Source organism: Zootoca vivipara, chromosome 9, assembly GCF_965207765.1.
Source record: "Zootoca vivipara chromosome 9, rZooViv2.hap1.1, whole genome shotgun sequence".
NCBI lineage: Eukaryota > Metazoa > Chordata > Lepidosauria > Squamata > Lacertidae > Zootoca > Zootoca vivipara.
The window spans coordinates 25,808,922-25,823,776 of NC_142592.1; the positions used below are offsets into that span (position 1 = coordinate 25,808,922).

Consider the following 14,855-nt stretch of genomic DNA (forward strand, 5'->3'; position numbering starts at 1 on the left):
GGCCCATATTGGCAGTGGTGGCAGCAGACAGCCACATTCCAAGTGGTGGCATATGCCCTGTGGCAGCAGTGGCAGGCAGAAGAGAGACCATCTACTGTATAGTGATGTTGGAGAAGTGCCATGCTCATTATATATAGGATAGCAGCAGCACTGTTTGGACTCTAGACAAGATGAGCAGCTGTCGGGAATGGATGAAGGGTTTGGGCCAGCCTACCAGTTCCTTCTTTCACTCCATTTTATCTTCGGGGGATTAGTTTTGGCGGGTTTTCAAGGGCACTCCATGGCCTATTCTAATACTATATTGCTTAAGGGTTTGTTGCTCCTCTGGCCTGTTGGTTACACAGCAAGCCACTGCTACCAAGCCACAAGTAAGCTTCCCTCTTACTGCCACCTCTGATCAAGCAAGTGTTCTACATCAGTCTCGGCATAGAGATTCAATGGTTTTTAGCTTGCCATTCAGTACTGCTCCTACTGCTGCCACCCTGGCTAAAATGTGGTTGTGCAGCAGGAAGAAAGTGTCACATTTACTCCTCTTGTGATGAGGCAGTTGAAAGATGCTGCCAAAAATACCAATATGTTTGATACCATTCAATCTGTCAGGGCGAATGTCCAGCCTACCATGGTTTCTGTGGCAAGAAGGCAAGTGGGACTGCAAAGAGGATGCTGTTAGGGTTAATAGACATTTTTTAGGATCCCATATCTTTAACCAAGAAGATATTAAGAAGTTGTTTCTAACTGCTGTACTTCTATAAGTGCTATCTCCTAATAGCATTTTATGCAATGGTGATTTTAAATTCAGCTTGTAAGATTACAGACTCACCTTCTAATATTGGGTGGCTAAAAATAGATTTAGTGTTACGTATACCGACCAGAAGTATAAAATATATGAATGTAGTCTTGTATTCATATAAGGGCCACAATGCCCAAAGAAAAATATATAGTCATCTACCTGTAAAATATTGCTTGTGTTATTATTGTCTGTTATTTATGTCTGTTACCTTTATTCTCTTTTTGGGCAGTATATATTCTGTTTTATATTCAAGTTTTGTATGTTTGTTTCTAATATCCATCAGAGAGTTTATACAGCTTCTTATAGAATTTAATTTCATATACAATCTTCCTTTAATACAAACAGCTTTAATTGCTGTTTTTCAGTGCTCCAAATAACTCTCAACAGAACTTATTTCCTCTGTTTATTTTGCTGATTTGATATTCTTAATTGTGAGGGTTTGAAACAGGAAATAGATTTTTGGCAACACTGCCATTTTCACAGTGGATTATTTTCCCAGAAAAAATGTTGGTCCAGTCATTATATGAAATAACATAATTATTTTAAATAATTCATATTGTTAGTTACTTTGATTCTGAGATGATGTATAAGCTTTTTTCCAGCTATATGCAAATCTTTCTCTTGCCCCTTTTCAAATTTTGGTTATATTAATACCTAATATTTCTATTATCTTAATTGATTTTATATCTAATTAATGAGCTATAATCTGCTATCAGCTTTTCTACTTCTGACAAGGACTGAATTAGATTTGTCATTGATGTACAGTTATGTTTTATCATTGTTTAATTTCATGCCTTTTATCTTTTACCTTCTTTTATTTTTATGTCAGTGGTTCCAAGGCTAAATCATATAATAGTGCTGTCAGAGAACACATTTGCATTGTGCTTTTAGTTAATTTCAAAATGGATAATGACATATCACTTATACAAATTTAAGCTTATTACTTTGTTTAAGACCCAGCTTCTGTATTTGATTCCAAAATTAAACAATATAAGGGTCTCAAATAGAAAAGGCCATTCCAGCTTATCAGAGGCCTTTTCAGCATCTACATTTTTATTCTATTCTATTCCATAATAAATGTGGAAGAAATGTCTCCTTCTACTCTTTGGTCCATTATGTGCGATGAAAGAATGTTGAATATTCTACAGAGGCTCGAAGATAATGCTGTATGTGACAAGAATTTAACCTGTATAATTTTCTCTTGTAACCAGGCATAGCAAAATCATGCGTTAAATATGTTAAAGTTTAAAATTAATAAAACTTGGCTTCCATCTGCAGTGACCACCTGCTACGTTTAATTACCAGAAATGCACTGCCTAGGCCTATAGATATATATAATATGTAGTCCTGGTCCCACTGGGACCGTAGGGGTTATAGCTATAGTAGATCCACTGAAATTAATGACCCTAAGTTAGTCAGGTCCATTAATTTCAATGGGTCTACTCTGAGTATGACTAACATCGGGCACCCCAGGCCCATGGGGTCACGAAGAGTCGGACACAACTAAATGACTAAACAACAACAACAACAAAAATTTCCTGGACTACATTAATATATAGCAAACCACTGTCTAACAGTGATACTGATACATGTTTTGAAATATTTCCCACTATTTCCAAAGTTTCTCAGAAATTCTCACTCAATTCTGTTGAAGGCTCCAAATAGGACACATTTAGAAAGAGCAGAGCTTTTTGTTTGATAGTATTGGTGTTTTGCATTTTTGAAATTCGTTATATCTGCTTATAATAAAGGAGTGTTGGGGAAAATGCAGCGGGGGGAGTGAGTAAATATCCACTTCGAAATATAGCACTGTCAGTTTTTAAGGCATGAATCCATTTGTTGTTTCTGCAAGAGTAAGGAGTGATAACCAGCTGTGCCCAGTTCCCAGAAGAAGGGACTTCTGCTTTCATAACTGGGCTTCTACTACCTCTCTGCAGCCCCCTGCACATCCCCAAAAATTGCTCTGGAGAGTTGGCAGAGATTTGAAACCAATTGAGAGGAAAGAAAAGTTTGTGTGAGCAAAACTTTGCTCACACAAAATTGACTCTCATCTGTAGATATAAGTTTCATTAGCCCATTCAATAATACAGACATTCAGTTTTGGGATGTATATTTGCCACCTCTTCAAGGTGCGGGCAAGGTGTGTGTTGGTGTATGTCTATATATGTGCTCAAGGAGAAGGGTTTTTTGTTCTGATTTTAAATGAGCGATAATCTCAGGAAAATCTTGAGATGCATACTGTTTTTGTAATGGATGTTATATTATTTCTAAGTGGGCTAATGTCCAGTTGATAGTCTTAAACTGTACTCCCATTTTCCTAAACTGTAATGAAGTTAGTTTTTCTCTTTAAATTTTATTCAATATAGGTATTAGTGATAGAACAAAAAAATGAAGATGGAACATGGCCAAGGGGTCCCTCAGCTCCAAAGTAAGTTATTAAAACAAATCAGTGCTTCCCGTAACATGGCTTATTGGATTTGCTTCTATACCCCAAAATATTGGTTTTGGAAACAGTACATTCATGTTAGTAATATATGCCTTTCCTTGGAAGAACAAGAATTATATTCTACAGGTTTATGTGGCTGGTAACTGTTCAGATGTCATTAAAGAGCATGTATTTCTGTATACCTGTGGTTAAGTCATTATTGCAAAATTAGGATTCTGGGCTAAATATGAATAGATTCTTTTATATGGGAAAGATGTCAAAACTAACTAATCATTGCTTATGTTATTGTCCTTATGACCTTTTTTTAAAATACTATGATTATTGATTGTCTTCCGTCTTCTGTCTTCTGTCTTCATTGTATTACAATAATAGGATTGAATAAGACCAATCCTGTGACTTATTGTATTTCTTGGTCACATTCTATGTCCATGGGCATACAAAGCAATGTACAGAAAAAGCCATAACATATTAAATTACGATATACAGAATATAGTTAAGGAGGAAGCTGGCGAAGGTCATTTTAGGAAGCATATTCCTAAACGGGTTATTATCCATTTCACCCAAGGGTGCCTGGAACTGGCCACCATCACCACTTGACATTATTTATTTTAAAAAATGGTATGTTAGAAACAGGTCCATTTTGTACATCTGATAGGTCTGAATAAATATGTGGCTTTTAAAAGCCCAGATTTCACTCCACAGTATGAATAGAAGGGCATCTCTTGAAGTTCAGTGTCTACTTGTATATTTTGAGTTTTGTTTCATTATTTACTTATTATTTAAATAAAATGTTAGTGTCCTAAAATCTTTAGTGTTCTAAAATAAATTGTTTAGAAAACAGAAAAAATAAGCCCTTTTGCTCCAAACAGTATATCTTAGTAAAGTACTAAAATATGCTTTTAAATATTTCATATAGCAGCTTCAAATAATTTTCATAAGGGTAAATGTAGCAAAAAGAACAAACACCCCACTTTCTAATTAAATACTTCAAAACATACCTATATCGCCATGTGATCCTGCTGAAGGCAAAAGGGAGAAAATGAGAAGAAAATTCAAAAGATGTTGAAAGAGGCGTGGGGGGCGTGGGAGAGGAGAGAGTGGAACAGTTTCCTTTTCTATAGAAATGCTGTAAATATAAACTGAAATGCAGAAGCTGATTCTGCATACTGTATCTAGATTCAGATTAATAGATAGCAGTTGTATAAGCATGAAGATGTGTGAGAATAATTGGTAAAATTGAGCAAGTTTCCAAATTCAGCAGAATATGCCGCCAAGCAAACTTTGGATGCTTAAATACTTCCCCTAAGTGATTGAAAGCAATCCGACTACTTTTAAGATTGAATGCTTATAGCTACAGGTGAAGTACCTCTACAAAATAATGTTTAATATCTGTAAGAATTTGCCGTTTAATATTTACATTTTCAAAAATCCTTCAAAACTTGAATCTTTATAGCGAATGTTATATATATTTGGTGTTGGTATTGAAATACATTTGGAGAAGGTTACAGTAGCCAGCTACTATGCTGTGTGCTACATTATTCATTTGTATACTCAGACAAATGAATAAGACAGTGTTCATCTGGGCGTAATGATTCTGCACTGTGCAGTATACCCATTCTAATCTAAGGGAAATTGCACCCTAGAACAGGGGTAGGGAACCTCTGACCTTCCAGATGGTTTTGGACTACAACTCCCATTGACCCCAACCAGCACAGCGAATGCCCTGGAATGCTGAAAACTGGAGTACAACACATCTTGAAAGCGGCCACAGTTTCCCACCCCTACGCTAGAGGGGTTATCTGGTTAGCCACCAATGGTTTGTCGGTTATGTGACAGCTTAAATCTTGGATTCCATAAAATGCACTTTTAGCAGTCAAAAAGTTGGAGGGTGGAATTCCATGTAGCACTGAGATCATTCCATCAGCGCAAGCCTGTTGGGTTGCAAGATGGATCGATCTTTCATCCCCTGTGTGCTGTTGTGGGCATTTCCCTGACACACATTTTTGTGGGGTGGGGAGAGAGGCAAAAAGCCCAGTTGGGCTAGCCGAAGTCCTTGTGCTAGCTTCCACTAGTGGGACTTGTTAGTTGAATCTGGCCCTTAAGGCACATTATTGAGCCATCCTACTGAAGGTTAGCAGGTTTGAATCTGGGTCTGGTCAAACAGGAGTTCCATGCACATTATTCATTTGTATACTCAGACTTGAATTCCATTGTGGGAAAATGTATTAAATAACAATAAATAATATGTCAGTACATCAAAGAGAAGAAGCCATTGGGCCTTGCTTCAACATGTTAGTTTTTTTAGGTGCTAATATTTTGTTGTGCTGCTGCTTTGTTACAGGCAATTCCTTACCTAGATGCCAGACATGTGTACTTAAACATATTCAGTCAGCTTTTGTCTGCATTCTTCAGATACTTCAATCAGTCACATCACTGATGAAAGTTGTTTTAGCTCTCTTTCCATGTTGATAACTCATCTTAATACATGCCAATTCTTGGGTGTTCATATATTCTTGTTTCGCTATTCTTTTTAGTTGTGTGACTCATATTTTAGGTTATGTTATAGGTATGGAATTGTTTGTTACTTTTACATTTTGTTTAGCCCATAATTGAAGTTTTAGATATTTGACTAGTAGTAGAAGTAATGGCTTGTAATGAATTATTTACACTTTATTCCACCCAGTATGAGATTCTATAGTCACTTTGGTTTACATTGAGGTCCTCCATTGCTATTAGAAAACAGATAAACAGAGGACTCTCAAAGAATAATATTAATTGTGAAATGAAAAACTTCTTCAGAAATATCTTTAAGCAGTAGCTTAATCAAAGCAAAAAAAGAATTAAAAGTTTTTATTTTCAAAAATATCCTGATTAAAGCTTTTTATTCACATGAATATTTACTTTATTAAATTAAACATTTTCATGAAGTCATGGAGGGCATACACTCTCTTCAAAAATTAGTTTTACTGCTAATTGTTGTTATATTGACAACAAAATCAAGAATCCTCCAATCTCTTTGAAATCAATAGGAGTTCAAACACAACTGGTTTAGTTGGTCATTATTCTTTCTGACAATGGGTATGCAAGATGTACTCATATCCTTATATCTATGCAGTCTCATGTAGCCAAATACTTTTCTTAAATACTTTGCTCCTGGGCCATCTAGCTAACTCTTCTGAGGATGGGATAGGTAGCTTGGGGTAGAACATAATCTTTTTGCACATAGAATAACCTAGGTTCAATCTCTGACATTTCCACATATAGCTAGGAAAGGATCTGTCTGGAAACCAGATCTAATAAGTCTACGCAATGATGCGCTATGTGGGCCATTGTCATGACTCCGTTTAAGGCAGATTCCTACGTTTCTGTGATAATTAACAATATTCAAATTAGCTTCTCCTAATCTCGAATATTTGGACTGTTGAAGTCAGTAACTCTTGGATCCAATGTTCATTTTCCAACCTTCCACATGGAAGGCTGTTAGAAACTCTATCCTTACGTCAGGAACGACTCCATACCAACCTGTATATTTTTTCTAACTGCTTACTACACTATTGAATTATATTGCATGGGTAGTCCCAGGACGGCATGTTCCTCACAGCCTTTAACCAGGCATATGCATGTAGCACGGGGCTTGTAAATGTTATTCCTTTTTTGTAATTCTATGTCAAAGCTAAAAGCTGTGCTCAAGACCCCCACACCCCCGCCCGGTGTCTCCTCATGTGTTGGATTTAATGTAAGAATTAATGTCAGATAACATGAAGGAATCATTCATTATGAAACCTTACCAGTATTTGGTTATGTCTCATTTAGCAGGACTGAAGTTTATTATAGGCCAGAACTCTTTTAGTGCACTTCATTCTACGGCATGCTGTGTTTGCTTTCCTTTTTGTGGATTTAGCAATTGCTGAGGACAACAGATTGTAACTGGCAATTTCTCCTGTTGGCATGGTTTCTCTTAAGTTCTAGCATCTGGTGACTAAATGTGAGCAAATTAGCTCGGTAGACTAAGATGAGATGATTCAATTTTGACATGGGATGTGATCCAAAATCCTATGTATACAGTGACACTGCTTTTATGAAAGAAAGTAAAAAAAATCACCCAAGTATTATTCATCTTATGTGTCTCTCAATGTTTGTGGTACATTCTCTTGTTAGCTGAATATGCTTTGTATGCCATGAGACCCATTCAGGCGTGGCTACGATTCTTTATATTGGGATCCTTTAATTGACTTCAATATATTTAAATCTTGCAAAAGCAAGCTTCAATGTCTGTATACCTAGTTTTGTCCTCCGTTTCCTCTTTGTTTTGGTATACAGACAAGGAATCTTGCTTCTGTGAACGTAGCGCCCCTAGATGGATTGGAAGTCATAGAGATATATTTGACCAGCAAATTCTTAATATACTGCTTTCAGTAGTAGGGTAGTACCGTAGTAGTGTGGTTCTTCTATACAAATGCAAAAAATAGTAAAAAAAAAAAGACAAAACACCAAAAGACATTTCTTAAACTAGTTGATGTCAAATAAGCAGTGCTTTTTTTTTCTGGGGGCATGCAAGGATACGCATACCCCTAAACATTTTGTGAATCTAGGTTTGGCCTCATTGAGGGGCAGTATTTCACTATGAGTAGGAAAATGAGAGTACCCCTAAACATTTTTTTAGAGGAAAAAAACACTGCATAAAAGTATACACATCAGAAAGCCGTTGTTCTTTTTTCACAAACAGAAAAAAATAGTAAAAACTATTTTTTCTCTGTTTGTCCAGAGGGGGGAAAGTAAGATATATAGCTATAAAATAAATTATCTTGGATTAGGGTTTTAGAATTACCTAAATATCTTCAGAGGAGGTGTCATAGCGCAGTAATAGAAAACAAACATTTCATGCAGTAAATGCCAGGCTCCTGACACCCCAAGTTAACCCTTTGTCCCCAGCTTTGTCTCAGTCTGAATTGAGGGGCCCATGCCTGCTATTTTCAAGGGGAAGAAAGCTATTGGCAAATATTTTAGTAACTCTGGGATTAACTCCTTGGAATGAATCCTAACTCCTAGACCGGATGCACCAACAATGGAAGTGAATAAAAGATTCCGTCTTCTGATTTTGCAATAGCTGACTGTGTAAAACTGTGGGTTACTTTGACCATGTACAGTTTTGTGGGTCACCTCAAAGATCCAAGAGTTGCCAAACTAATTGTGTGAGTTTAGCTATTCTCAGCTAAAACAATGTAGAATATTTCCATGCTGAGGTAGGGTTGTTTAACCATCCCTGAATAGCCACACATTTCTGATTAAAATAACCCCATGTGTTATTAGTCAGGTGTGCTAATAGGGCATTTAAGGACCACAGTCAAAGGAAGTGTGGCACTAGTTCCATGATTCCTGGAGGCATTTGAGCATTGCAAACTACTTTGAAACTGCATGACATTCTAAAAGCAGATTGAGTCAGCATGGGTATCAGTTGTTCAGAAAGGTTGCTTGATCCCATACAAAACACCCCTTTGTATCCTCGTCATGATTTGTGATTAGAATGTTAATACAAAGTTGATGAACTAATCCAATGAATTATTGTAAGTGGGTTATAATTTCTGTATTTCCTTGCTTGCTCCCCCTCCCCCCCCCCGGCATGCACATAATTTTAATATATGCTTATCTATTATTGTCAGTTCATTTTATGGTGTGTAATTATTTAGGGGACCATAGCACATTATTACTATTTTTGTTTTTCTCCAAAGCTTTGTACTGCTCATTTCAGTTCTATGGTATATAATAAATTACATTTTCTTTACACTCAGAAGGGATTATTGCTTCCTATGTCAAAGTATTGTGAAGATTAAGAATATATTTGAAACATAGCTGTTAATTTGACTTTGAAGATGGAATTGATCGGAACATGGAAAAATAAAATCCCACTCCATACCAAGACATTGAAGGATTGTACTTTCACATTAAATGTTGTTATTATTATTATTATTATTAATAATAATAATACCCTGCCCAACATATACAGCCTCCAACACATACAAAAACATAATAAAACATCAAACAGTATCAATCTGATCCAATATAAAAAGTCACAATAACTTAAAAAAAACTTATATCAAATAAAGCAACATTCAACGCTATCAGAATCTAATTATAAACAGTAAAATTAAACATCAGCAAATAATAATAAAATAAAAAATAAAATAAAAGAATTGTCCAGTAGCACCTTAGAGACCAACTAAGTTTGTTCTGGATATAAGCTTTCATGTACACGCACGAAAGTCGTGATGCACACAAACTTTCACTTGCCAACTTAAAATAGTTGGCAACAAAAAAAGCACCCAATGAATTTCAATGGGAATCTTTTGTAGGTGTGATTTGCCAGATGTCAATCTTACATTTACTATCGATCTGTGACCCTCTTCCCCCAAATACGATTCTTATCTGTAAGAAATACAGATGAGACTTCTTGTCAAGGCTACAACATAGAGCAGGGTCCCCAAACTAAGGCCCAGGGGCCGGATCCGGCCTAATCACCTTCTAAATCCAGCCCACGGACGGTCCGGGAATCAGCATGTTTTTACATGAGTAGAATGTGTCCTTTTATTTAAAATGCATCTCTGGGTTATTTGTGGAGCATAGGAATTCGTTCATTTTTTTCCACAAAATATAGTCCGGCCCCCCACAATGTCTGAGGGACAGTAGACCGGCCCCCTGCTGAAAAAGTTTGCTGACCCCTGACATAGAGGATACAGATGAGGACTGCTCCAAAATGTTGCAGTCTATATTCCATCACTTTGAGTATTCCATCCAGCCGTGGCCGCTCAGAACGCTAATGGCTCAAGTGTGCCTTTTCGTGAAGATTTATTAAAAATTACTTCCAATAATAAACTTGCATAATAAACTGCAAACATATGCAGAAACTACTATTTTATTTTGCAGTGGTCCTGATTTGCTTCGTTAATTGTAGGATGATGGAGGGAACTAGCAGGACCTGAAGTACAATGTTAACACTGTTCCCAAAACCTCTGAGAGGGAATAGTCTTGCTCAGAACTTCATTAAATCTGGAATGGAGGCATGTTTAGGCCTCTTTGTAAGGTTGGGTGGAGAAAGGTAGGCAACTTCAGAAGTGATTAAATGATTAAGGACTCCTTTTCTCTTCCCATCTTTCCCTGGTGTGCTAGTGTCGGAGGGCTGCCAGCCCCAAAACTGAGAATTTGCTAGCTGCTTAGTTAGGCAGTTTGGGATGGGAATATATGCAGATTTCCCTTTTTTCCTCCTTATTTTTCAATGGACAAGAGCATTTCATAGCTTAAAACGGCTCTCAACCATATAGTGGTTTGATATATTCTCACAGTCTGCCTACCTTATTTTCAATACACCCTTTCTTTGGTGGAATCTACACACACATATAAAAACTGTTCTGAAAATGCTTTTTTAAAAGCGTTTTTAAAATTACATTGAATTTTCCATAAGGCTCACTATCACCATCTAGTGTCACATTGTATATTGCGCTTAAAACACACTTAAAACATCTATAGCTGAGTCCTTTCTCTCTATGTGTAACTACTATTAGGATTCTTTAAACTCGGGTGGGTTTTTAATTTTATTTACAAACTTTGATACTCCTGTGTACCTAGAGAGTTCCCCAAGTATGTAGGAGTTACCATCTTCTTTTCATCCCATTTTCAAATGATAGGCCTTCAACCACCTGATTTCACTCTTCAAGGGAGTGGTTAGTGGTGATAGAAGTTACTGGCTAAAAACAAACTTAGAACAGAAGAGCCTTTTTATGAGTGTTTAAAGAAAGAATCAGAATGTGGCTGTTCCCTGGATGTAACATTCTAAACTCTCTTGATGAGTGATTATACTTTATTGATAGAGGCACTTTGATAAGTTGGTGCTATTTATCTTTAACCTCTTTCAGAATGGGTATTTCCATGATATGGTAGTATCATCACTTAGTTCAAAATGATTGATAACATTTTGAATTCTGGATACTAATATGTATAAAGTTTAAATCTTCTCATTGAAGGTGGCCTTTGTTCTAATTATCAGTGCTGATGTCATGCTTGGTGCGTTTTCATTGTGGATCATGGAAGGAAAACTGCACATTGACATAGGCCAGACATAATTCTTTTGACTAGGTAGCATACCAGGTTAGCTTAACTTTATGGTCCAAAAGAGCTGTTGTGCTCTGTTTGGGTTATACTATTTTGAGGAACCGGATTGTAGCATTTTACCTTTAAAAAGGATGAATCATAGAGTTGGAATGTTGAGGTATGTATAACCATCCTTTTGTGAACCTGTAGTCTTCTGTCTGACTTTGTTGCATGAAATGATGTTATATGTTTAGATCTTTCCCAACCATTGTTGGAGTTTATTTGAAATTGGTGCACTTTTGGCTTGGCTTCCTTGGTTAATAGTACTAAAATGCAGCTTCGTAGTATACATTTTCATAGTTGGTGTTTTTTAAAAAAAATAAAAAATCAAGACTTCAGCATTTCTTATATAGATAGCTGAATATGAAATGCTGTTTTGATCATGCTTTTTTAGTGTAGTGATGGTCATAAGTTGGCTTAAAATAGTGAATTGAACTGGTGCTTTAAGGTGCTGTTAAACTTGCTTTCAGAGTGCTTATTGTTAATGTACTGTTGCACCTTCCCAACTAATCTTAAAAATTATTAAAAGCGTCATAAAATAGTGACTCTTGCCATTAGGGAGAAGATGCATTTCATTTGTGAGTGACACAATTAACTTTGGATTTTTGGTAAAAGTATATCTTTGCCAAATGTTAATTGTGGCTTTGGCTGTTTCAATTCTTGTTTTTGTGTTTTTGTTTTTGAGATAACTGTGAAGAATTACAAGTGGAATGTTTTTTTAAAAAATGTTTGGAGGTTGGACAACTTTCCTTGGCTGTTTGTTGCTCTGATCATGAAAACCTTATTTTTCATACTTATTTACCTACATTGTTCATCTGTTAGCTTTTCCTTTTTTTCATTATTAATTTTGCAGTCTCAGCATTTTTATCTAATTTAACATTTTCATATTTTTAAAGGTCCCCAGGTGCATCCAATTTTTCAACTTTACCAAAGATCTCTCCATCTCTATCAAATAATTATAACAACATCAACAACAGAAAGTAAGCGACACATCTTAAGAACTTTTAATATTAATCATCCAAGTATAATTTCAGGGCAAAACTGTTTTAATTCTAGATAAATAACTTGGATGGACTGTATTGCTGTGGAACTGCAGTGATGCCAAGTCTTAAAGGTCACCAATACCCCAATCGTTTCTGCTTTACTTTTTCTTCAGAACCCTGATATTGCATAATCACCCTGATACTATATAGCACCACATTCTGATTTGAAACCATTGCATTAAGAAAAGACTTACAGCAGAAATGGCATGCATAAAACAAAAGTCACATAACATTGCTCAGGCTTCTCAAATCTTGGGGCTTGGCATTCAAGTTCAGAGATTTTTGTAATAAATAAAAAAAATAAAAAATTGTTCAGTAGCACTTACTGGACAATTTTTAATTTTTTAAAATTTATTTCGACTGCGTCAGATCAACATGGCTACCTCCCTGAATCTAGAGATTTTTGTGACCGCAGGAAGTTTTGGGATTATATGTTACAGCAAGTAAAACTTAAGCAATTTACATCCTGGATCCTTTTTGTTAAAAAGACATAATTCTATATGTGTCCCTAACAGATATTTAATACGCTAAACCTGTTTTTAAAAACTTGGTTAACTCATCAAACAGCCCTCTTAATTCAAAACACATACTGCAGGTGCATTGCATTTTCTGCAGCCCGTTACGAATAGGAAAGTGTCTGTTAAATAGTTCACATAGAAGCTTTCTCGTAGAAATACTGGAAAAAATATCAGAAGTTACAAATTCAACTTCCCCTTTCAGCCTAAAAATCTCAGTTTGTGGCTATGAATTGAATGTGAAAATGTTTTAAGTATTTAAAAGTAATATAATTTCTAAATATTTTATACAATATCTTCCAGTTAAATACTGCATTTATGAGAAGGGAGTTTTCGTAAGGGGTGAAGTGGCACTTGTGCTTCTGCTAATTGTGAGTAGCCCCAACTCTCTCAGATAAACAAATACATGTATTTAACTGCAGTCTATTGTAGTTTGTTTGTGTGTATATAGTAAGTACAGAAAAGTTTTCTTTTTGGTGTGTATAAACAACTTAACCACAGCCTAAACTGATCTTATCCTTTTATTAGAATACTGATAGCCTATGTTAAATGAAAAAGCATATCATAATCTCTGAAGCCATGGGACAGTGGCCGCCTGCTTTAAAACTCATTTTAAAGTGGAAACTAAAAATTTTCAGAATCAACAGAAGTGCCCTGGGCTTGTATTAAAAAGGGCAGCTACACTTCCATTTCATGGAACTGTCCAGCAACTGGCAGGCAGGTACTTTTTATATTTTTGAAGTTCAAAGATGAATATGCACTTTTAGAAGGAAAGATTATAGGATGTGCTTTTTTAATTCAGCATATGTAAGGTTTAATTTCTAAATCTCAGGGCCTATTTGCCTAGCCTTAGGGAAATACGTTACATGTTACTGTAACTCAATATTTTAGCTTAAACAAGGGCTGGGGAAAACTTACATTGCTAGCTACCTTGGAAGGCAGGTGTAAATGTTTTATTTACTTGTTTCTTAAAATATTTCTAACCCACCCTATATCAAGTGACCTTAGAGTAGGATACAGTACAGTATGTATATAAAGCAAGCGGGACTAGCCTGTGGCCCTCTAGATGGTGTTAGAATCCAACTCTCACCAGCTCTTGCCAGCATGGCTTATAGCTGAGCGGAGAGGAACTGGTTTAACTTTTTAAGCATTTGCCTGTGCACTCAGAAGTACTCTTGAATTCCTCTTTTCTTTTCTTTTTTTGGTCTTAAGTTCCTTATGTTATGTTGAAAATCTTCTGACTTTAGAAGCAACTTTTTGGATTTGCTTGAGTAAGTGGTGGACTGCTGACCAGTCCTGTTTTGGATGAAAACAGTGGCTCCCACGTTAATCCTCTGAGTAGCCCATTAGTAAAGCAAGTGTTGTTTTCCCCGCCCCGCCCGGATTTGTCCCTTTTCAAAAAATGGGAAAAAGTATTTAGGTTAGATTCCTATACCAAGTTATTTGGGAGAAAGAACCACTGAATGCACTGGGTCTTACTTCTGAGTAAGAATGTCTAGAATTCCAATGTCAGGAAGTTGTGATTATCCTACTACATTAAACTCTAGTCTTGAACATACTTGAATGCATTGTACTGAGCTCAATCGGTGCATTTAATTGTAAGCCTGGGAATAGAAATCGTGTTTCCCATTTAAAAAGCTGGCTAACCTTAGGATATCTGTAGTTTGACTCTACAGTTAAAATGTTACTTATTTCTAATACTGACTCCAAAATACATACTGCGTGGCATCAGTAAGGGGGCGGAGTTACAGAGAACAGCCCCCCCCATCATAAAGTCCAGCTCCTCAACCAGTCAGAGCTCCAGCAGCGGGTCCAGTGAAGGGCAAGAGGAAGTGAGCAGGTCGGTACAAGGCTCCAAGAGCCGCAACTGCAGCCTAGAGCTCCCATACAGGAAATGGCCAGCGGAGGAGCATCGGACA

At 36.4% G+C, this 14,855-nt stretch overlaps 1 protein-coding gene across 4 annotated transcripts in view; it reads left to right on the top strand.

Moving 5' to 3' along the window:
- The window catches only part of USP15 (ubiquitin specific peptidase 15), a 53,450-nt gene that overhangs the window by 18,474 nt on the left and 20,121 nt on the right, over positions 1–14,855 (top strand). For 2 of the 4 annotated variants that reach the window (XM_060279632.2, XM_035126859.3), the window contains exons 6-7: positions 3,157–3,218; positions 12,275–12,358. In XM_060279632.2, coding sequence (XP_060135615.2) covers positions 3,157–3,218; positions 12,275–12,358 — 146 coding nt within the window. The remainder of the gene's footprint in view (positions 1–3,156; positions 3,219–12,274; positions 12,359–14,855) is intronic. The other 2 variants (XM_060279633.2, XM_035126860.3) reach the window with 1 other exon arrangement.